This window comes from Scyliorhinus canicula, chromosome 18 (assembly GCF_902713615.1).
Source record: "Scyliorhinus canicula chromosome 18, sScyCan1.1, whole genome shotgun sequence".
NCBI classification, from domain to species: domain Eukaryota; kingdom Metazoa; phylum Chordata; class Chondrichthyes; order Carcharhiniformes; family Scyliorhinidae; genus Scyliorhinus; species Scyliorhinus canicula.
This window is the reverse complement of record NC_052163.1, coordinates 51,951,070-51,973,730: the sequence shown is the minus strand read 5'-3', so window position 1 is coordinate 51,973,730 and position 22,661 is coordinate 51,951,070. Positions and strand designations below refer to the sequence as shown.

Below are 22,661 nucleotides of genomic sequence, written 5' to 3'. Positions count from 1 at the left end.
GAGGCCATTTCCCCTCAACAATATTTAAAGCAGTATGTGTTTTGCAAGGGAATGGCCAAAGGAGATTCCTGCACTGTCTGCCTAGTCATCTTGCTCTACTTGGTGGTCACCTATTACCTTCCTGCGTGTGGAGTCTTCACCCAAAGGGTTGTGAATCTATGGAATTCCTTGCCCAGTGAAGCAGTTGAGGCTCCTTCATTAAATGTTTTTAAGGTAATGATAGATAGTTTTTTGAAGAATAAAGGGATTAAGGGTTATGGTGTTCGGGCTGGAAAGTGGAGCTGAGTCCACAAAAGATCAGCCATGATCTCATTGAATGGTGGAGCAGGCTCGAGGGGCCAGATGGCCTACTCCTGCTCCTAGTTCTTATGTTCTTATGAGTCTGAGCCTATAGTGTGACCACCTTTCTATACACCTTATCTGCCTCGCAGATGATCCCAGTGACCAGCGGCCACTGCTCCATCTCTAAAACCTGGCTTCCACGAACAGGAGCTGCAGACAATTCCTGCACATGCTGGCCCCGAACACTATGTCCCTGGCTTCCCACATAGAGCTTCGAGCTCCTGGCATGACTTACCATTTTAAATTAAACATTTTGGACGATACTTAAAATAAAATAATAACACTTCTGCTGGTCATTGTTACTAAATAATATAGCCCTTACAAACTATAAGTGATGAAAGTAGTGCCGTACTTGCCCAATCAGATGCTTTAACTTACCTCTTATCACTTTTGAATCCTGATACCACCTCAGGGGCTCTAAATACAAGCTAGCGTTCCACTCTCAGTCTTGCGCTCCTTTATCCTCCCGGCTCTACTCTCAGCCTTTCTCGTGCTCTTTTTTTTCCATCCCGGCTCTGCTCTCTAACCATATCTTACTTTGTTTAATAAATTTCCTTATTTCACTTTGACTTGATTTAACTTTTACTTCCCTATTGCTAGTTTTCCTTGATAAATTCAAGAAGCTGTCTGGGGAAGGGAGAGATCCAAAGACTCACCACCCTCTGAGGGTAAAAAAAATATTTTTCATCTTAAATGGGCAACCCCTTACCTTTTAACTGTTTTAGCCAAGCCTAGGAGGGGAAAGGTCCTTTCAGCATCTGCCCTGTCAAATCCCCTCAGGATGTTGTATGTTTCAGTAGGATCACCTTCCAATCTTCTTGGGCCCAGTGGATACAGGCCCAGCCTGTTCAATCTTTCCACGGAAGATAATGCCTCCTCTCCCTCTGCATTCAGGTAACAGTAAAGTAAAGGTGCAATAGGGGCTGGTTTAGCACAGTGGGTGAAATAGCTGGCTTGTAAAGCAGACCAAGACCATCAGGGCGGGTTCAATTCCCGTACCAGCCTCCCCGAACAGGCGCCGGAATGTGGCGACTGGGGGCTTTTCACAGTAACTTCATTTGAAGCCTACTTGTGACAATAAGTGATTTTCATTTCATTTTCAATATAAATGCACTATTGTTTGTTCTGATCTCCCATTGCTCATGTAAAATTGAAGACACTAGCAAATGTGTAGAGCGGTGATTCCCAAAGCCCTGACAGACGTTGGGGCAGAGGAGAGTTGTTCTCTAAATATCACTGGTTTGAGGAGTAGCCCAACGTGGATGTGAGCTACAAACTGAAAAGACAGAAGATGTGTTTGTTGCAGAGAGTTATTTACAAAATAAAAAAAGACTATTTGGCTGGAAAGAAAAACAGTCAGCTGGGGTGGACTGATGCTCAAGAACTAATAATAGCCTTTGAAACCTGCCATTATGGATATCTTGGGACCATGCATTTTATTTTTGCATGTGTTCTTATTTTCAAAATTGGTCATTGTTTGTATTGAAAAATATTTTCAGTAACAGACAATTGACCCAGCATTCATAGCAACAGAGGAACTGCTCTAAGATAGAAGGGTTTCTCTGCTGCTATGGATGTTGGGTAAATTGCTTGCCATTCCACCAACGCTATTTCTACCTCAAAATCCATTCTATCTTGCTTGCCCTGTGTTTTAGATTATTTAAGTGCCTCATGCTGAAGGTTGTCCATGTGTTTGTAATTTGCATGTGACCATGATTTCAGAGTGCCTCTTGTATGTATTTTATCATGCAATTTATTTGGGTCTCTGAGGTGTTAGTTTTTTGTAGGTTCTTTTTATATAGTGTTGGTTGCACGGGCATTAGATATTGAGTAAGAAGACTTGCAGCAATGCATCGCCGTTCTTGTTCTTGGGACGTCCCAAAGTGATTCATAGTCGATACGTTACTGTTGTTATTAATGGATATACTGCAGGTATGTCCCAAGAAAAAATTCTGTGAGTCGCAAAGATATTGGGGAACCTCAGAGGTCACACATAAAGCTTATCTAACCCTTAGTGTGCGAATCTTGCTATTCTGATTTAGTGTTTACTCAACAATGAGGCAGTTGCACTTTTTTAAAGCAGGATAAATTCATAAGATACATTGCCATGGTTTGGAGTCTCAAATTTCACCAAAGTTGTATAGATTTCAAAAGCAGATTGCCTGGGCTCCGGCCCACACTTTTATTCTAGAAACATAATCTTATGAGGAAAGGCTGATGGACTTGAGGTTGTTCTCGTTAGAGAGAAGAAGGTTAAGAGGTGACTTAATAGAGGCATACAAAATGATCAGAGGGTTAGATAGGGTGGACAGTGAGAGCCTTCTCCCGCGGATGGAGGTGGCTAGCACGAGGGGACATAGCCATAAATTTTGGGTAATAGATATAGGACAGAGGTCAGAGGTAGGTTTTTTACGCAAAGAGTGGTGAGGCAGTGGAATGTCCTACCTGCAACAGTAGTGAATTCGCCAACATTGAGGGCATTTAAAAGTTTATTGGATAAGTATATGGATGATAATGGCATAGTGTAGGTTAGATTGCCTTTAGTTTTTGACTTCCCATGTCGGTGCAACATCGTGGGCCGAAGGGCCTGTACTGCGCTGTATCGTTCTATGTTCTATGTTCTATAACTTGGGTGTTAAAAAACGACGTCTTCTGGAATGTTGTTATTCAGCCACTGGATGTCAGTAGTGCACTTGGTAACAACAAGATGTTATGATCCCCACAGAGGCTGATAATTTTTAAAAAGAGATGAATTTTCTAGATGACCAATGGAAATGACTGTGGGACAAAATTTCACAATTTAGCGTGGCCAATCCATCTACCCTGCACATCTTTTGGGTTGTGGGGGTAAGACCCACACAGACATGGGGAGAATGTGCAAACTCCTTCAGCACAGTGGGCTAAACAGCTGGCTTGTAATGCAGAACAAGGCCAGCAGCGCGGGATCAATTCCCTTACCAGCCTCCCCGAACAGGCGCCGCAATGTGGCAACTGGGGGCTTTTCACAGTAACATCATTGAAGCCTACTTGTGACAATAAGCAATTATTATTAGTATTATTATTATTAGACAATGACCTGGGGCTGAATTCGAACCCAGGCCCTCGATGCCATGAGGCAGCAGTACTAACCATTGCACCACCGTGTTGCCCCTAAGATTTCACTTTTTAAGGCTTTTACTGTAACAAACAAACTCAGATCAACATAGATCAAGCATTAATTAATTAAGAGGCAACTGATACATCAGACTGAATAAAAAGGTAAGTTCCAGACTAACACAACTGAAATGACTTACAAAATGTGTTTCCTGTGTGCCACTCTTCTGGAATACGTGTAGCACTGAACAAACAGTCTCAAACGTCACTGCCAGCTCTCCAGTGGAGATTCACCACCCAGGACCGTGTCCTTCGACAATCATTCCAATCCGCTTCGAGTTTCTCAGATTAAATTATTACCAACAAGGCATACCTCTCGACGATTAACCTTCCCTAACTCTTGCCTGTTCTGGCTCTTTAGAATAGAAAATAAACATGTAAAAGCATCTTCTTTGCTCTTTAACACAAACAGTATTGCTCTGCATCCCCCCCCCCCATCCTCCAGCAACCTTTTATCACCGCATCTCAGCAGCTGCTTTTCTTCTGCCAAGTGAGCTGCAGAAGATACTGAAACTACCATTCAACACCTTGGTGGGTTTTTGTTTGAGTTTCTCACCACATGCCAACCTGAGATCACATGGGCACTTCATAAGACTGAGGTGTTGACCAGGAATTCCAATGACATCTTTTCCCAATTCTCCATCACCTTTTTGGGATTTAAAGGGACATTTCAAAACCTATTCGGCAACATGACAATGATCGCAGCTTTAAAGCATGCGGCAGCAGTTAAATGGTGGAGCATTATGATTTCACCAACCGGTTTCCACTTTAACTTTATAATAGGTTGTTGAGAGGGAGGCATGTTTCGTACTCCAGTGGTATTTGCAAGAAAAGTGACCACAACTGCTTGTTGCATAGAGAGTTTATTTCTGCTGACAAAGAAGCTAGAGTGCAGTAAGAGGTAACAGAGTGAATTAAAACTGGTTTGGCCCCTGATCACCCTTTACTGATTGTACATGTTGCAGGTATCTCTTTAACTGTGGAGAAGGGACACAGCGGCTGATGCAGGAACACAAGTAAGGATGGCCTCTCTCTCTCTCTCTCTATGTTGCTCTTATCAAACGCTCCAGCATGCAAATAAATCATGTCTGGGGATGTGTGATATTCTTATGGAATTTATGCTCTCATTTACAGGCTGAAGGTTTCTCGTCTTGACAATATTTTTGTGACAAGGATGAGTTGGTCGAATGTCGGAGGATTATCAGGTAGGAATAAGAAAGTTGTTTGAATGTGAGCCATTTAAAAAAAAAAGCGAGAAATGAAATGTAAAATAAAAATCGCTTATTGTCACGAGTCGGCTTCAAAGAAGTTACTGTGAAAAGCCCCTAGTCACCACATTGCGGCGCCTGTTCGGGGAGGCTGTTACAGGAATCGAACCGTGCTGCTAGCCTGCCTTGGTCTGCTTTCAAAGCCAGCGATTTAGCCCAGTGTGCTAAATCTAGCTTCATTGAGAATTTGTAGGTAGTTTCACCAACACTTCGGTTGGGGACAGGGTCAAGGGAACTGCCGATTCGGGGAAACCACAGATTTGAGCCAGGGAGGTGGGATGGAAATTTTTGGAAATGGGAGAAGGAGATCAAGACATTAAAGATTTGTTTCTTAGGGGTCAGTTCGCAGGATTGAAGGAGCTGGAAACAAAGTATGGGCTGGAGCAGGGGGAAATGTTTAGATACATGCAGGTTCGGGATTTTGCCAGAAAGGAGATACAGAGCTTCCCAGTGGAGCCGGCCTCCACATTGCTAGAGGAGGTGCTGACGACAGGGGGACTGGAGAAGGGGGTAGTGTCAGCGGTTTACGGAGCTATTTTGGAAGAGGAGAAGGCACCACTGGAAGGGATTAAAGCAAAGAGAGGATTTTGGAAGAGGATATGGAGGAGGGTTTCTGGGGCGGAATTCTCTCCCCCCACGCGGGTGGGAGAATCGCCGGGGCGTCGAGCGAGTCCCGCCACGCCGACCCGGCACGCGCACATTATTCTCCCACCACCCCCCCCAAACCGGCAGGCCGAGATTCACGGCTGGCCGCTGGGAGAATTGCCGTTTGCCGTTTGTAGCGGGCGAGCGGCGATTCTCCGGCCCGAATGGGCCAAGCGGCCTGCCCAACACGACAGGTTCCTGGCGGCGATGTCCACACCTGGTCGCTGCCGGCGGGAACAGCGCGAGAACGCTGGGGGGGCGGACTGTGGGGGCAGAGGGGGTGGCCTCAAAAGGGGTCTGGCCCGCGATCGGTGCCCACCGATCGGCGGGCCGGCCTCTCTGAAGGAGGACCTCCTTTCCTCCGCCGCCCCGCAAGATCCATCCGATATCTTCTTGCGGGCGGCCGCGGGGAGGACGGCAACCGCGCATGCGTGGGTTGCCGCCGGCCAACCTGCGCATGTGCGTAAATGGCACGGCGCCGCTCCTAGCCCCCCCCAGGGGGGCGGGAGAATAGGGGGCTGGGAGCGGCCTCCGACGCCAGAGTAAAATGGGAGAATTGCGCCCCTGGTGTGAGGTGCTCTGGAGAGTGAATGCCTCCACCTCTTGCGCGAGGTTGGGGCTGATACAGCTGAAGGTGGTATACAGAGCACACCTCACGAGGGCAAGGATGAGCCGATCCTTTGAAGGAGTAGAAGATGTATGTGAACCTTACAGGGGGGCCCCGCTAATCACGTTCATATGTTTTGGTCCTGTCCAAAACTGGAGGATTACTGGAAGGAGATTTTTAGTGTAATTTCTAAAGTGGTGCACGTGAAACTGGACCCGGGCCCCCGGGAGGCCATATTCGGGGTGTCGGACCAGCCAGGGTTGGAAACGGGTGTGGAGGCAGATGTTGTAGCCTTCGCCTCATTGATCGCCTGAAGGCGGATCCTGACAGATTGGAGAGCAACCTCTCCACCTGTGCCCTGGCGTGGCGGGGGGGGGGGGGACCTGTTGGAATTCTTGACTCTTGAGAAGGTTAAGTTTGAACTGAGGGGAAGGATGGAGGGATTCAACAATTCATGGACATTATTTATTATGCACTTTAAGAACTGGATAACATCGAACATTAGTTGAGGCCTGTGGGTGGGAGGGTTGGGGGGCTGTGTGTGTTAATGGTGACTATGGGTGATCCCTAATTCCTTCTTGTCATTTATTTGTATGAACATGCGGGCTAATGTTTAGGGTTTGGTTGGAGGATGGGATCGTTGTTATTGATATGGGGATTGACATATTTGTTACTGATTATTGTTTATTGTTGGTGGGTGTACATTTGGAAGAAAACGTGAAAAAGGAGGAGAATAAAAACAATTTAAAAATAAACAAGTATGACTCAGATTCAAAGATGAGCCTTAGGTTTTACCAACACTGAGTGAAGGAGGCTGGCCAGGCTACGACCACTTGATGTGGATGTCTTTGGGCTTTGAAACCCAGGGTCCCGTCTTGCGATGGTTGTGCCCAGGGGACTCCCAGATTATCGCTAAAGATCTGTTCCAAATAGTCTTTCCTTTACACCGGTCTGCTAGCATTGAGTCACAGCTGTATGGCCACAACTGGTCATTGTTCCATCCAAACCCCAACTCGTTGAAAAACATACTCCTGTTTATCCATGGTGATTCAATCAAGACCCATTGTTCTCTGAAACATCCTCATCTGACCAGCCATCAGCTCATTATGGAGTCTGATGGCTTCTTTTCTCTATCCTTCGTCCTGCTGTGAAGTTGATCACCTGAGCCTGGACGTTTGTTACATATTCATAGCATGATCTTGTTCTTTTGTGTAAACGTAAGTGGGTAACCACAAAGTCCATATAGCGATAACGAGTTTGTGTTGACTTGAGTGCTCTTGCAGATGGCCAGTATCGATTCCAGTCAGAGCCTCGTGTGACAGTTCCTACACCCAGTCTATATGCCTTGCCAACATTGCCACATTGAGTTTTAGATATATTCAGTAGCTGTTTGATGCACGTTGCTTGCTTAGCCACTTCGGAGGGGAATTGAAAGTCAATCATGTGGGTGTGCTGTTGGGGCTAAGTAAAGGCCCCACTGGGTGGCGATGTCAGACTTCCTTGGGTCTCTCGCGCTCTCTCTCTCTATGATGCTCTTATCAAACACTCCAGCACGCAGATAAATCATGTTTGAGGATGTGTGATGTTCTTCTGGAAGTTAATGCTCTCATTACAGGCTGAAGGTTGGGCAGCGCAGTAGCATAGTGGTTAGCACTGTGGCTTCACAGCACCAGAGTCCCAAGTTCGATTCCCCGTCTGTGTGGAGCCTGCATGTTCTCCCCGTGTCTGCGTGGGTTTCCTCCAGGTGTTCCTGTTTCCTCCCACTGTCCAAAGACGTGCAGGTTAGGTGGATTGGCCATGCTAAACTGCTGTTAGTGTCCAAAAAGGTTAGCAGGGATTATTGGGTTAGGGGGATAGGGTGGAAGTGAGGGCTTAGGTGGGTTGGTGCAGACTCAATGGGCTGAATGGCCTCCTTCTGCACTGTATATTTTATTCTATGTTCTTCCCTCAATCATGCCAGGTAGACTAACTCTATCCTTTAACCATGTGCTCTTTAGGTATGATTCTAACGCTGAAGGACACGGGTGTTCCCAAATGTGTGTTCTCTGGACCGCCACAGTTTGTAAGTAGAAAGGAGATGGTTGGGTAGCAAACGATGATGTGCTATGGCATTTCTCACTTTCATGTCTTGTTCTGGGGAAGAATTAAATATAGCTCACTATGTCTGCTTCAGCCGCTCCTGTACTGCCTATCAATCTGCTTATTGATCTGAAGACAATGAAATACAGAAAATAGAACAACAAAAGTTACACCACCGGAACAGGCCCTTCAGCTCTCCAAGCCTGCACCAACCATGCTGCTCATCTGAACTTGCCACACTACAGAAGGATGTGGAGGCTTTGCAGAGGAGGTTTATCAGGGTGTTAGCTATGTGGAGAGGCTGAATAGACTCGGTGTGTTTTCATTAGAAAGACTGAGGTTGAGGGGGTGACCTGATAGATGTCTACAAGATTATGAGGGGCATGGATAGAGTAGATGGGCAGGCATTCTTTTCCAGGGTGGAGCGGTCAGTCACCAGGGAGCATAGGTTTAAGGTCTGTGGGCAAAATTTAGAGGAGGTGTGCGAGGCAGGTTTTTTTACACAGAGGGTGGTGAGTGCCTGGAACGGGTTACCAGGGGAGGTTGTGGAAGCAGATACATTAATGGCGTTGAAAAGGCATCTTGACAAACATGGAAAGGATGGGTATAGAGGGATATAAGGAAGCGCTGAGGGTTTTGGCAAAGGTTGGTATCATGACTGTTACAGGCTTGGAGGGCCGAAGGGCCTGTTCCTGTGCTGTATTGTTCTTTGTTCTTTAAAATCCCCTACCCTTCTGGGGACCATATCCCTCTTCCCATCCTATTCATGTATTTGCCAAGACGCCTCTTAAAAGTCACTATCGTATCTGCTTCCACTACCTCTCCCGGCAGCGAGTTCCAGGCTCCCACCACACACACTGTAAAATGATTTTGCCTCGTTCATCTCCTTTAAACCTTGACCTTCACATCTTAAACCTATGCCCCCTAGTAATTGACTCTTGAACCCTGGGAAATAGCTTCTGACTATCCACCCAGTCCATGCCCCTCTTAATCTTGTAGACTTCTATCAGGTTGCCCCTCAACCTCCGACGTTCCAGTGAGATCAAACCAAGTTTATCCAACCTCTCCTCATAGCTACTGGCCTCCATACCAGGGAACAGACTGGTAAACCTCTTCTGTATTCTCTCCAAAGCCTCCACATCCTTCTGGTAGTGTGGCGACCAGAACTGAACACTATATACATCTGCGGCCTAACTAAGGTTTTATAAAGCTGCAACATGAGGTGCCAACTTTTAAACTCCGTGCCCTGGCTGATGAAGGCAAGCATGCCATATGCCTTCTTGACTACCTTGACCACCTTTGCCACTTTCAGTGACTGTGTATCTGTATACCAAGATCCCTCTGCTTATCAATACTATTAAGTGTTCTGCCATTTACTGTATATTTTCCATCTGTACGAGACCTTCCAAAATGCATTGACTTGTGTTTGTCCGGATTAAACTCCATCTGCCATCTCTCCGCCCAAGTCTCCAACCAATTTATATCCTGCTGTATCCTCTGACGGTCCTCATCACGATCCGCAATTCCACCAACCTTTGTGTCGTCCGCAAACTTACGAATCAACCAGTTATATTTTCTTCCAAATGATTTATATATGTATATTGAAAAACAGCAAGGGTCCCAGCACTGATCCCTGAGGAACGGCACTAGTCACAGCCCACCATTCAGAAATGCACCCTTCGGGCAGCACGGTGGCCTAGTGGTTAGCACAACCGCTTCACAGCGCTGAGGTCCCAGGTTCGATCCCGACTCTGGGTCACTGTCCGTGTGGAGTTTGCACATTCTCCCCATGTCTGCGTGGGTTTCGCCCCACAACCCAAAAATGTGCAGAGTAGGTGGATTGGCCAGGCTAAATTGCCCCTTAATTGGAAAAAATAATTGGGTAATCTAAATTTAAAAAAAAAGAACTGCACCCTTCCACTACTACCCTCTGCCTTCTATGACCGAGCCAATTCTGTATCCACCTTGCCAGCTCACCTCTGATAATCGAAAGGTATGTTCGAGTGTTGTTCAGGCTTACCCTCTGTCAACATCGCCTTGGTCAAGTTGGTAATTTCTAGATGCTTCTGTTTCTGAATGTCTGCAGTACAGCGTTTGTCATTTGGATTATCATGTGACCTGTTTTAACTATGTCGTACTACATAACTTTTTTTCTAGCCTTGTTTTTACATGGAATCCCATGGTCATTATCTACAAGCAGTTTTCAGATTAATGCTGATAACAGCTCGCTTTACTTTGCTGTTTCCTTCATTAATCGCCTGTTTGTCCTGTAATTGCTGACCCAGAATAAGTGAGGTTGTATCTTTAACTAGGGAGATGAGAGCCTGGGCCTGAAATGTACACTGCTTTGGTCCTTTTGAGTTTTTGAACAGAGCTTCATTTTTGGGTATTAAACTGTTCAACACACAAGTTCAAAATCTAGCTGTCCGAAAACTCGACTTTTTTGAGAAGGGGAATGAGTGCTGCCCTCTGCTGTTATTCCTTGGTTGATGGTTTTCCCTCAACAATGTGATCAAGGTTGCCTGTGGTTGTACACCTCTTGTTCTGGTATCATTGTTTAAATTTAGTTTGAGAATGTCTCCATAAGCGTGCTGTGTACAAAACTGGTGCACTGACGCCAAGAGAGTCGGGGAAATTTATGAAATCACGCTGTGATGTTTGTGGAAAATGTTACATGTTATATTTTCTAGTTGCTGCAGCAATGTTATTAAAAACCCTGGTTTAAAATACATGTAGGCAGTGTGTCTACTAACACTGTAATTACGGAGTCATAAAGGGTGAGGTAATAATTGATTTTAACCATTTACTTGTTTACAGAGAGATGGCTAATGGAATATTGCTTTGATTGTTGGAGATTCCCTGGAGAGTAGATAGTTTATGAGGGGATTATTTAGTCTTAGCTAAGCAGGTGCTGGGACATCTTGGTGGGATACAGATTATATAATTGATGGGAGGAGTTAGGTCTGTCTGTAGTTTACAGTTTTGTCAAATGCTGTTTGCAGAAGGGTCTGGCAAGACACACGGATTTTCAGGTGGTTCCTGAAAGGGTCTCCAAAGATCTGCATGGATAAGCAAGTAACCTGTTTTGTTAACTTATAATTGGTATTTTCGTAATTGGAATTCATGGCAGATGTAGATATCAAGTTCAATGTTTTCCTTTTATTTAACTTTTCAACTGATAATTGTAAAGCTGATGTTTATGTGTTTAATTCTGTGTTTAAATTAAAGTTTGTTGTAACATGAAATATATCCATTAGTCAGAGTCATCACTCCTGGGGTGCAATGTCCCTTTCTCTTTACAAATTAAAAATTGTTTTGTGTTCTCGTCCGGTATCCTAACAAATGTTGGGGTCTAGCCTGGTATCATAACGTGGGCGGCACGGTGGCACAGTGGGTAGCATTGCTGCCTCACAGCTTCAGGGTCCCGGGTTCAATTCAGGCCTCTGGTGACTGTGTGGAGTTTTCACTTTCTCCCTGTGTCTGCATGGGTTTCCTCTCACTGTCCAAAGATGTGCAGGTTAGATGGATTGGCCATGCTAAATTGCCCCTTAGTGTCCAAGTTAGGTAGGGTTACAGGGATGGGGTGGAGGCGTGGGCTTAAGTAGAGTGCTCTTTCCAAGGGCTCGTGCAGACTCGTTGGGCTGTATGGCGTCCTTCTGCTATGATGTAACACCTACAAATGGGACGGTCAGATCAGGTTGCAGACAATGATATGTGAACACACTCGCCTAGCTATGAGGGCAGTAACAGTGCCCCAGCCTCAATCCACCTGGGAGCTGAAAAAACAGAAACCAAATTTTTGCTTAATTCTGCCGTTCCACGGACAACCTTTTCTGTGTAACCGTTGCACATAGCAGTCATCGAGCTGCATCCGATGGTCCATTAACCGACTCGGTCAGACTTGGGGAGGGGACTGAAATCCTTCTGGTCCAAGGTGTAAAACCAACAAGAAATTAGGTTGCATTTTGCCGGTAATGATGGTGTCTTGCCCTCGTTTGATAGATTACTTGATCCAAGAATATCCAAAATCTGGCATGGTCCTAGTCTTGATGGTGCCAGATTTTGGGGCCTTGTGCCTGTAAACAGAAGTCTGGTCCTAAAAGATTTAAATTCATGAATTACCAAGTCACAAGTCATCAAGATATGAAGTTCCTTAGCAGCTGAGTTGGAAATCATATATTAATCAGTTAACACCAATTTTGTTGTTTCTTTCAAAGGATAAATACTTGGCTGCAATTAGAACATTCTCTGGCCCCCTACAAGGACTGGATTTAGGTAGGACCTGTGGATTTATGTTTGAATTACCGGGACATTGTATCTGAATGAATCCGTTTGACTAATTATGAAATGCATTCCTTCATTGCCAGCTGTGCGTCCTTTCACAGACCCAGAATATACTGATGATACTATGACCGTGCATCAGGTGCCCATATTTGGTAAGTGTCATTTATCCTACCCCACGTCCTTGTTTGTGAAGAATGTTGACGTGTTTCCTGCTGGTTCCCTTCAGACCTTGTAACCTGGGCTCCGCTTTTGAGGGGAAGAGATTTGCAATTTACTGGCAGCTGCCAGTGATACAGCTGAGGTACCACCTGAATGCTTTGAGGTTTGTGCTGATCAATTTTGAGTTTCCTGAACAATTTCCTGGGCTTTTGAGGAAAGGACACCGAGTGGGCAATAGTAATCCCAACAGCATGCTGTAACTAGACTTTAGGAAAAGGGATGACAGAATTCCTCTCAACAGGTGCATGCGGCATGCACAGGAGCGGAAGTAGGCCACTCGGCCCTTGGAGCCTCTTCTGCCATTCATTAAGATCGTGGCTGATCTGTTTGTGTTTCTAATTCCGCATTCTCGCCTATCACGACTTTTGTTTCGATTCCCTCAGCTAACGTGAATCTACCTACCTCTGAAGGAGCAGTGGTTAGTTAATCTCGGTGCCGTGAGGCGGAGTAAACCCTGGGTATGGATAAATAATCAGCGGAAGGAAGGGCATGTGTTGCTAATTATTGCATTGGGTGGAAGAGGGGAATAAGTACAGTGTGTTCTCCTGAAATTAGTATTGGGAATGGTGTTGTTTTTAATTGGACTCAATCTCAATGTGAACTGGCTAAACCGCTGGATGATAGCAAACTAGGCAAATAATAGGACAAGGCAGCTCCTGAAAAGTTGCAGTTGGGAAGGACGGGCAACAGATGCATTCTGCTAATGGTATAAAGTAGTGCAGTTGAAGCTGAAAGAGATGGAAAAGTCTTACAAGTCCAAAGAGTGCAGGAACTAACAAAGCATGTTCTCAATAAAATAGAATACTAATTGTTTGCGTGGGGCAGTGAAACAAATGTGTCAATGTATTGGTGTCAAATTTCTATGTGCTATCTTGTCCACCACTGTTCTAGTGAACTACAACACGGGTTCAGGGAAACGGTATCTCACCTTTTCATGGAGGCTCTTCACAGCCTTCTGGACTCGACTCGACACTGGGCGAGATTCTCGGCCTCACGACACCACAAATGCGAACAGCGATTGGGCGGAGAATCGGGCGTTGGACCAAAGCCGAGGCCTACGTCTGGCGCCGATTTGGGCGCCATGCTCCAATATCTCACTGGTGGAGATAATGAGGTTTGCGCCCCACGCCGGCGGCGGCATGCAAAACCGGCATTTGCGTTCATTTAAATGTGATTAGCGGGTTGGACACTCGGGTGGATGTCTGGTTGGTGTGAATTACTACAAGTATTTACAGATGTGGACTAGGCGCCATGGTGGCGGAGGGGGAGCAGGAGGCTAAAAAAATTGTTGAAAAGTGTCGGACTTGCTGGGAAATGGCTGCCCGAGCTGGGGGGAGTAGCGGGTCGTGACTTTGTACCACGTCCGTGATCTTGGGGTAGCCCCTTTGGATCGCAGTGGCCTGGCTAAGACCACCATTGCTGCAACCTGTCTTTTAAATGCACCCCTTTGGTGCTACTTACAGGGGATGCTCACACTGCTGAGTGCTGCCTGTGTCCTTTAAATGCTCAAAAGACCTCTGGTCATCTGGGAGCCCGCACCAGTCACCCCTCTGGACACCCTCATACTCCAGCTGTATCATCAAGGGTCAAGCTTAATCAGGAGCCCACCAGGTGTTGGCACTTCTCAGAAGCGCTGCCCCATTGCAGAGGAAGCAAAGGATCACCGGAGCTCACCCCAATCAGTGAACATCTGCATTGCAGCCTTTGGAACCCTGGTGAAGGTGCCCTGGGGGTGCCCTACCCATAAATGGGGCAAGGGGGGCTCTAGGAGACCCCTAAAGGTAAGTTGGGGCAGTGGGGAGGTCCAGAGGATGCACAGAGGAGTGGGAGGGGATTGAAAGATTGGGGTGACATTTAAAAATGGTGCTCTGATCCGCAAGCCATTTTCCTGCATGGACTAGCTGAGCTTCTTTGTGCAGGAAAAGAGATAAATGTGGCCTCGGTGGGCCATTCCCAACGGAGGCCAAAAAACCCTGGGGCAAATCCCATTAGATAGCAGGGTGGTTTTGGCTCTGCAGGCATTGAGAAACAGCCCGCTATACGCTTGTCAAATTTTACACCTTGTCTTTTCTGCTTGCCTCGCATTACATTCTATGCTCGCACATTTCTGGAGAGAGCTGGGAGGAGAGATGGCCAAATAAACCCTTGACATGGTTCCCGTTGGGGGTGTGTGTTGAAGGATCCAGTGAATCTATTTGCAACTGTAGGCAGAGTGACACTAAGAGTTGCGTGTTTCTGTGAGAAAGTACCTCTCTCTGCTACTGCTCTTCAAGCTTAAATGTGCTGTCAGGTTGACTTTTATTCTTGAAGTTTACTACAGTTTAGATTCAGTGATACTTTCAAACCATTTCACATAGATCGAAAATAAAAAAGTTATAAAACTGTCAATTTGCTTTTTTCGATGGGGGTGGGTGGGGGGTTGTTGGGGGACGAATGTTCGCCATCAGAAGAATGTGTGGAACATGGGTAAATGTGCAGTTTTGTTGTTCCCTGTGTGTCACTGCTAACCTATTATAGCTTGAGATGTTTTGTCGAAGGAGTTGGGGACATGGTGGTGGGTGTTGTGAAGAGATTGTTTGAATATATCACCGTGTAATATTGGGTTTACAGCCAAACTGGACTCTAAGGAGAGTCGAGGGGCAGATAGTCCAGATGGTTCACTTGGCAAAACCAACCCCGAATGGCCCCGTTCACCAAAATCTGGAAAACAGAAACTGGAGAATTGTGAAGGTCGCCTACAGGAAAACCTGAAGGAAAAGCCAGGTAAAAGGCTTTTTGAGATCCTTTAATAAACCTTAAGCTCCTTCCATTTGTGCTGCTGCTCATTCTTCTGTGTGTCTTTGCCTGGCTGATTGTATGCCGATTGACTAGCCAACGTGTTACTGTGAATGTAAATAATTTAGTATTGGTCTGTGTTGAGTGGAGTCAGGTAGTCAAACGGAAAAGAGAACATTTTCCGATGGGAACTCGGGGCGAGGGAGGGGTGGGGGGGGAAACGATTGAGATGGGGCAGAATTGTCACTTCGCACACTGCTTGCATGTGTAACAGCAGCAATGGCCGTTGTTAAGTTGAGTTGGAGAGGTTAGATTCCAGAGGTTAGGTTATTTTCAATAAAAAAGATGTTTTTATTGACATTATCCTCCCTTTTTTTTTTAAAGAGAGAAGTCCAAAAATACCAACGAGAGACCCTTCCCTGGTGGTGGCTTTTGTCTGCAAGGTAGGTGTTTTTCAGCTGCATGGTAACAATTACATGACGAGATTGGAAATGCTGCAGTTCTCCTTTGGAGGCGTTTTTAAAAAATCGTGAAGGATTTTGTAGAATAAAGGCACTGTTTGCAGTGGCAGAATGTTCAAGAGCCGATTGTGGGTGATTGGCGATAGAGGCAGTCAGACATTTTAACACCGTGACTTGTGGTCTAGAGTGCACTGCCTGAAGGCTGGTGGACACATTCAGTAATTACTTTCAAAAGCAAATTTGTGAAATACTTGGAAGGGTTAAGTTTTGCAGGGACATGATTAAGGGAGGACACGTGAGCGGGCTTGAATGGATAGCTCTTTTCCATGAAGCGCGGTGGCTTATTGGCTTCGTTTTTTGGTGTAATGTATCGTCCTGCGGTTCTACAGGACTGGTATTAGGGTGACAATCCGTTCGAGCTCGGACAACTCTTTACTGAGTTATTATAATTAAACTACGTTCACTTGCAGCTTCATCCTAAGAAAGGAAACTTCCTCGTCATGAAGGCTAAGGAGCTCGGTTTACCCGTGTAAGTAACAGGGCTCTAATCTTCAAAATCCTCTTCTATTGAACCCCTGGAATACTGAAGGAGATGGTTGCCACGAGAGTGGACTGTTTAACCAGAGTAGGAAGATGCATTCTGACCTCTCGAAATATAAGACACTGAGGAGATGCACAAAATTAGTCAAAATCGGAAGGGAAAAAGCAGCGCACCCTTTGGATGGGACCCAGAACACCAGCATCCCACGCCGTCACCCCCAGCCCCCAGTCTGAAAGATAGGATGCCCCTTTGTATCGACTAATCAGAACTCTCCAAAATAAGTTCTTTGCATATTTGTAATGACTATCATGTCAGGAAGTTCATCACTTTCCGATGAAGAATCCCACCTGAAACTTTAATCATCAATGAGTCAGGGGCTGTTTATTTACACTATTTTATTTTATACGGTCATGTATTGTTAGAATTGGGAATCCATTAATTTCTGAGCTACACATAATGGTGATCTTTAAAAGTAGATTTTTTACAGCATAAATTTACAGTACCCAATTATTTTTTTCCAACTAGGGGGCAATTTTGCATGGCCAGTCCACCTAACCTGCACATCTTTGGGTTGTGGGGGTGAAACCCACGCAGACATGGGGAGAATGTACAAACTCCACATGGACAGTGGGCCAGGGCCAGGGCCAGGATTCGAACCCTGGTCCTCGGCGCCGTAGTCCCAGTGCAAACCGCTGTGCCACATGCTGCCCTCTTTAAAAGTAGATCTAACTATGTTTCAGTGCAAATCACCATCGACCCCTCCCCAAAAGGTCAATCATTTTAAAGGCCATTTGAGCGTATTTTCTAAAATTCAGACACAATGTGAAATCAAACATTTTGTTTGCTTATTTACTTTCTCATGTGCAAAAGCTTAAGTAGTTCCACCACAGATCCTTTAATTCATTGGAGCCTGGCTTAGACAATCGAAAGGGAGGACTCTGGGTGCAGGATTTCTCCTTTCAAATGGATTTTGCACCACAAAACGAAAAAGTTCAGGCCACTCGTCAACTCGCCAACCTGACTTTGGAACATATTACTGTTCCTTCACTGTCGCTGGATCAAAATCTTGGGACGACCTCTTTAACCGGGCGTGCAGTGTGAGGGTGTACCCAACACCGCATGGATTGCTGCGGTCAGGAAGGTGGCTCACCACTCACCTTCCTGAGGGCAATTAGGGATGGGGACCAAATGCTAGCTTAACTGTCAAAGTCCACATTCCTCGAATGTACAAGCTGAATAATTCACATCACTCTTTGAGATTCACACTGTGGAAGGGAGGCGATTACCTGCCTTCTAATGTACTAATGTCATTATCTTCAGTTATATCAGAGCGGAAAGGGGGTTAGAGTTTTGCTAACATTTCAGTTTTGGGAGCTCCTTGTTTACCCATGGGTAGTTTTATGGACTCCTTTACTGTCTTTGATGATGGTGTATACGCTTATCTTTACTTCTGTGTTTCAGGGGGACCTCGGCCATCGGGCCAATTGTTGCCACTTTGAAAAGTGGAAAGAGTGTAACATTTGAAGGCAAGGAGGTTTGTCATATTTCTTCAGACTTTGACATCGTATTGGATTCACGAAAGCTGTCTGCACAGTCCTTGTGCGGGAAGACCACACAGTATCCAGCAGTGTTGCAAGTTTAGGGGAGTCAGAGGGCAAGCAACACTAATCAAATGTTCTGCCTCCAATTGTCATTGCTTCAGGATTTTTTTTTTACTATTTCCAGTAAAACCACTTTCATTGCAGATGACTTTCTTTTATTAGCTTAGATTGTGTTATATTGGTAAAGTTGCCGCATTGGTGCAAATCGTACGTGATTCAAAGAACAGCGCAGGAACATGCCCAAGCCTGTGCTGATCGTGATGCTTGTCCAAACTAAAACCTTCTACACTTCCAGGTGTCCATATCTCTTTATTCCCATCCTGTTCATGTATTTATCAAGATGTCTCTTAAACATTGCTATTGTATCTGCTTCCATCACCTGCCCTGGCAGCGCGTTGCAGGCACTTGCCACCCTTTGTATAAAACAAATTTGCCTCGCACATCTCTGAGCTTTCCCCCCTCGCACCTTAAACCTATGTCCCCTAGTAATTGATTTTCCCACGCTGGATCTGACGATCCTCTCTGTCCCTGCCACTCATAATTTTGTAAACCTCAACCTCCCTTGTTCCAGTGAAAACAATCCAAGTTTATCCAACCTCTCCTCATAGTTAATACCCTCCAGACCCGGCAACAACCGAATAAACCTCTTCTATACCCTCTCCAAAGCATCCACATCCTTCTAGGTAGTGTGGTGACCAGAATTGTATGCAATATTCCAAATGTAGCCTAAAGGTTCTGTACAGCTACAGCATAACTTGCCAATTTTTAGACTCAAATGTCCCAACCGTTGAAGGCAAGCATGTCGTATGCCTTCTTGACTGTCCACCTGTGTTGCCAGTTTCAGTGATCCTCCGGGTTCTGCCATTTATTGTACAATTTCCACCTATATTAGATCTTCCAAACTTCATTACCTCCCGTGTGTTGGGATTAAACTCCATCTGCTTTTTCTCCGCTCTAGCCTCCAATCGGTCTATATCTTGCTGTATCCTCTTCACTATCTGCATTTTCACCGATCTATGTTGTCTACAAATGTATTAATCAGACCAGCTACATTTTCCTCCAAATCATTTATATATACCATTAACAACAAAGGTCCCAGAACTGATCCCTGCGGAACACCTCCAGTCACAACCTTTAATTCAGTAAAGCACCCTTCCACCGCTACCCTCTGTCTTCTATGACCAAGTCAGTTCTGTATCCACCTTGCCAGTTCCCCTCTGATCCCGTGTGGCTTCAGCTTTTGTGCCAGTCTGCCATGGGGGACTTTGTCAAAGGCTTTACCGCAGTCCATGTAGCCAACATCCACTGCCTTTCCTTCATCAATCATCTTCGACCCATCAGGTCTGCACCAAACCTCTGCAAGAACACCACACCAAGGCCTCCCTCCACCACTTGGACAGCAAGGGGCTATGTAGCATGACCAATCCACCTAACCTGCATATCTTTGGACTGTGGGAGGAAACCCACGCAGACACTGGGAGATTTGCAAACTCCACACAGACAGTCATCCGAGGCCGTAATTGAATCCAGGTCCCTGGTGCTGTGAGACAGCAGTGCTTTTGTTGCTTTGTTGCTTTTTAGTGGTTGCAAGTTTTGTTGGGTCCCTGGCGCTGTGAGACGGCAGTGCTTTTGTTGCTTTGTTGCTTTTTAGTGGTTGCAAGTTTCCTGATGATTATGCCCCGTTAATATATTCTGCAGGTCCGACCTGAGGATGTGTGCACGCCTGATGACCCAGGGCCCACTTTTCTGGTATTGGAATGTCCCAGTGCGGAATTTATTGGCTCCATGTGTGAGAATGAACAACTCAAAAGGTAAGTTATCCACTGAGTGGATTGGCCTTTATTTTTCTCAGATCCATTGCTCAATAAGATAGCACGTCGCCTATTTTTTTTGAAAAGTTGAATCGTAGCATAGACTTCTGAGAATTCTTCCACCCTAAGTAGTAGGACAGATGATCACCAGCCTGAATGCATGTTTTTTCCTTGTGACTTTAGCCTATTGTACTTCCCTTCCTTCATAAAAGGTGAGTGGGCAGAAAGCCCCCTGTCATTTATCGATGCCCCCTGTTCTCTTAATTGCCTCACTTAGGAGTATTAGGTAGCTGCTAAAAGCACCTCTTGATGCACTTTACGTATGGATTGTCTTTTAATTCTTCCTCAGCGCAAGGTTAGAATAGGAAATGAAGCTGTGCTATATTTAAGCAGTGCCTTTAGTAAACTGAGCAATGTCCTTTAATATTGTCTTACTGAAGTTATGTTTCTTGCAGGTATCAAACGGGAGGATCTGAAAGTCCCGTTGCACTGGTTGTTCACATGACGCCCGAGTCTGTTCTGGCAAATAATGTGTATAAAGCATGGATGGAGAGGTAATTGAATTTTGTCAAGTTTACTTTGTCGGCATAACTAACAGTGTTTTAAATTGCTGTGTTGGGATGAAGGACTGATCATTATTCAATGTAGCAATAAAAAGAAAAGCAAATATAGCCCTGCGAGACTTCTTGGATTGAGGTTTTCTCTTTTTCCAAGTAAATTATTTCTGGTAATGGACAGAATAGCTGAGAATGCTAAGTTTCTGCAATCCACCGGCGATGCCTTGAATTTACTGCAGTCTCATACTGCTTGTTACTCTTTCCAATACCTTCATATAGAGCTCAGCATATACTTCATTACATTTGTGTTATAATTCTGTTATAATTACTAACATGGTTCAGTGAAATTTGATATTGATTTTAAAAACATATAGGTTAAAGGTTAATGTTTGTCATCTTTCTGAAATTTTCACTCCCGAATTATGGGCTGGATTCGCCGTTTCTGAGGCATAACTAACAGTGTTTTAAATTGCTGTGTGGGGATGAAGGACTGATCGTTATTCAATGTAGCAATAAAAAGAAAAGCAAATATAGCCCTCTGAGACTTCTTGGATTCTCCGTTTCTGAGGCTAAGTACCGTCACCAACAGAGAATCCCTCACCAATTTCTGTACTGGTGAGGGGCTAGCACCGGCGGCACCGCGTGGAACACCCGCCGGGTCCTGGGCCGTGCATGCGCAGGGCTGGCAAACTATAGTTGTGCACGCCTACCACCCCCCACCGGTCGCGCTGGAAAACATGGCGCTAGCCGTGCTCGACAGCGTACCCACCTACCTTGACCCCACAGCTCAAACTTGGCCATGCCCCCACCACTCCCCCAGCCCTGGCAGAGGCCCCCCCCCCCCCCGGGCAGTGGCACAGATCCCGGCCGAGTATGGCGGCGCTGGACACTGTCTGCAGCCGGCACGCCAGGATCATGACTGCTGGGACCACACGTGGCCCATGCTGTCAGGAACTCAGCCCATCAGAGACGGAGCATCGCAGGTGGGCTGGCTGATGATGCGCCCACGACATTGCGGCTGCACGCGGCCTGATGACGCTGATTTGGAGGGGGTGGAACATCGCGAACCTGCGCCTGCCCTGATTCCAGTGTCCGAAGCCATTCATTCTCTGATTGATCACCGTTCCTGATTTTGGTGTCGGGCTACGGAGAATCCCGCCCAATGTTCAGGAAATACTTATGAGGGCCTTGGTGAATGCTTTAAAGTATGCATTTGAAATTCCTTTGTGATCTGTTGGCTTGGCTTGGTCACTGGTGCTTTCATTTTCTGAGTCCGGTACTTTTGGATCCAAATTTAACTTCAGGATTTTAGTGAGAAAAAACAGTTGCGATCTGCAAAGCTGCATAAAACGTCCTTGTAAAGAGCTTGATTTTTGAGTGTCACTCTACGGATGTGCGACTGGGACCTTGCAGAAAGAGGGCACCGTGTTGGGAAATATGCATTTGGACGAGAATGGAAAGGACCAGTTGGGCAGAAAATTGCTGAAATGCTGAGGCGAGCCAGCGAACAAACAAAGAAATTTGGGGAATGCAATTAGGAACAGGCAGAGCGACTAAGTCAGGCGCATCTTTGGAAGTCGACTTGTTAGAGGTATTATGGATGGTAGATTACAAGGCAAAAGAGGAAGGACGAGAATATTGATGACGGATGGCTTGAAAATGGAAGGAAGTTACTGACAAAGTAAAAGGCTGTCGCAGGGTAGAGACATGGAAAGACTACTATGAGCCAAGGACTTGGCGTCTGGCAGAGCAGACGTGATGATTTGGGCAAAGAGCAGGCTGGTGTCTTGTGCGGTGCTGAGGGACCGCTGGATTGTCAAGAGGTGTCATTTTTCAGTAAGTGCTGTATTCCTGCTCCAGTGGTTTGGCTGCACCCATCCAAAGGAGAGGAAGAAGTTCTTCTAACCATTCTTTCCTCAAATATCACCAAAATCAGATTCATCTGGCAGTTGCTGTTTGACATCCAGCTGAGCGAATGGCCACTGCATTTCTCAGGGATTTATTTTAATATGGAGTACATTTGAGGTGTTTCTTAAATTCCAGTCCTTTTCATTCTTACAGTACCTTGGATTTGTGAATATATTTTTCTTGAACTTGATAGAACTCGGGTGGCACGGTAGCACAGTGGGTTGCACTGTTGCTTCACCGCTCCAGGGCCCCAGGTTCAATTCCCGCCTTGGGTCACACTCTGTGCGGAGTCTGCACGTTCTCCCTGTGTCTGCATGGGTTTCCTCCGGGTGCTCCGGTTTCCTCCCACAAGTCCCAAAAGACGTGCTGTTAAGTGAATTGGATATTCTGAATTTTCTCTGTGGACCCGA

General features: G+C 45.8%; 1 protein-coding gene across 1 annotated transcript in view; it reads left to right on the top strand.

Annotated features, from left to right (window-relative positions):
• elac2 (elaC ribonuclease Z 2) overlaps positions 1 to 22,661 on the top strand; it is a 66,939-nt gene that overhangs the window by 5,540 nt on the left and 38,738 nt on the right. Inside the window, exons 2-12 of the mRNA XM_038777039.1 lie at positions 4,461 to 4,511; positions 4,630 to 4,700; positions 8,013 to 8,077; positions 12,312 to 12,369; positions 12,462 to 12,530; positions 15,208 to 15,360; positions 15,757 to 15,815; positions 16,304 to 16,362; positions 17,836 to 17,908; positions 19,674 to 19,786; positions 20,242 to 20,340. Of these exons, the coding sequence (XP_038632967.1) occupies positions 4,461 to 4,511; positions 4,630 to 4,700; positions 8,013 to 8,077; positions 12,312 to 12,369; positions 12,462 to 12,530; positions 15,208 to 15,360; positions 15,757 to 15,815; positions 16,304 to 16,362; positions 17,836 to 17,908; positions 19,674 to 19,786; positions 20,242 to 20,340 (870 nt within the window). The remainder of the gene's footprint in view (positions 1 to 4,460; positions 4,512 to 4,629; positions 4,701 to 8,012; positions 8,078 to 12,311; positions 12,370 to 12,461; positions 12,531 to 15,207; positions 15,361 to 15,756; positions 15,816 to 16,303; positions 16,363 to 17,835; positions 17,909 to 19,673; positions 19,787 to 20,241; positions 20,341 to 22,661) is intronic.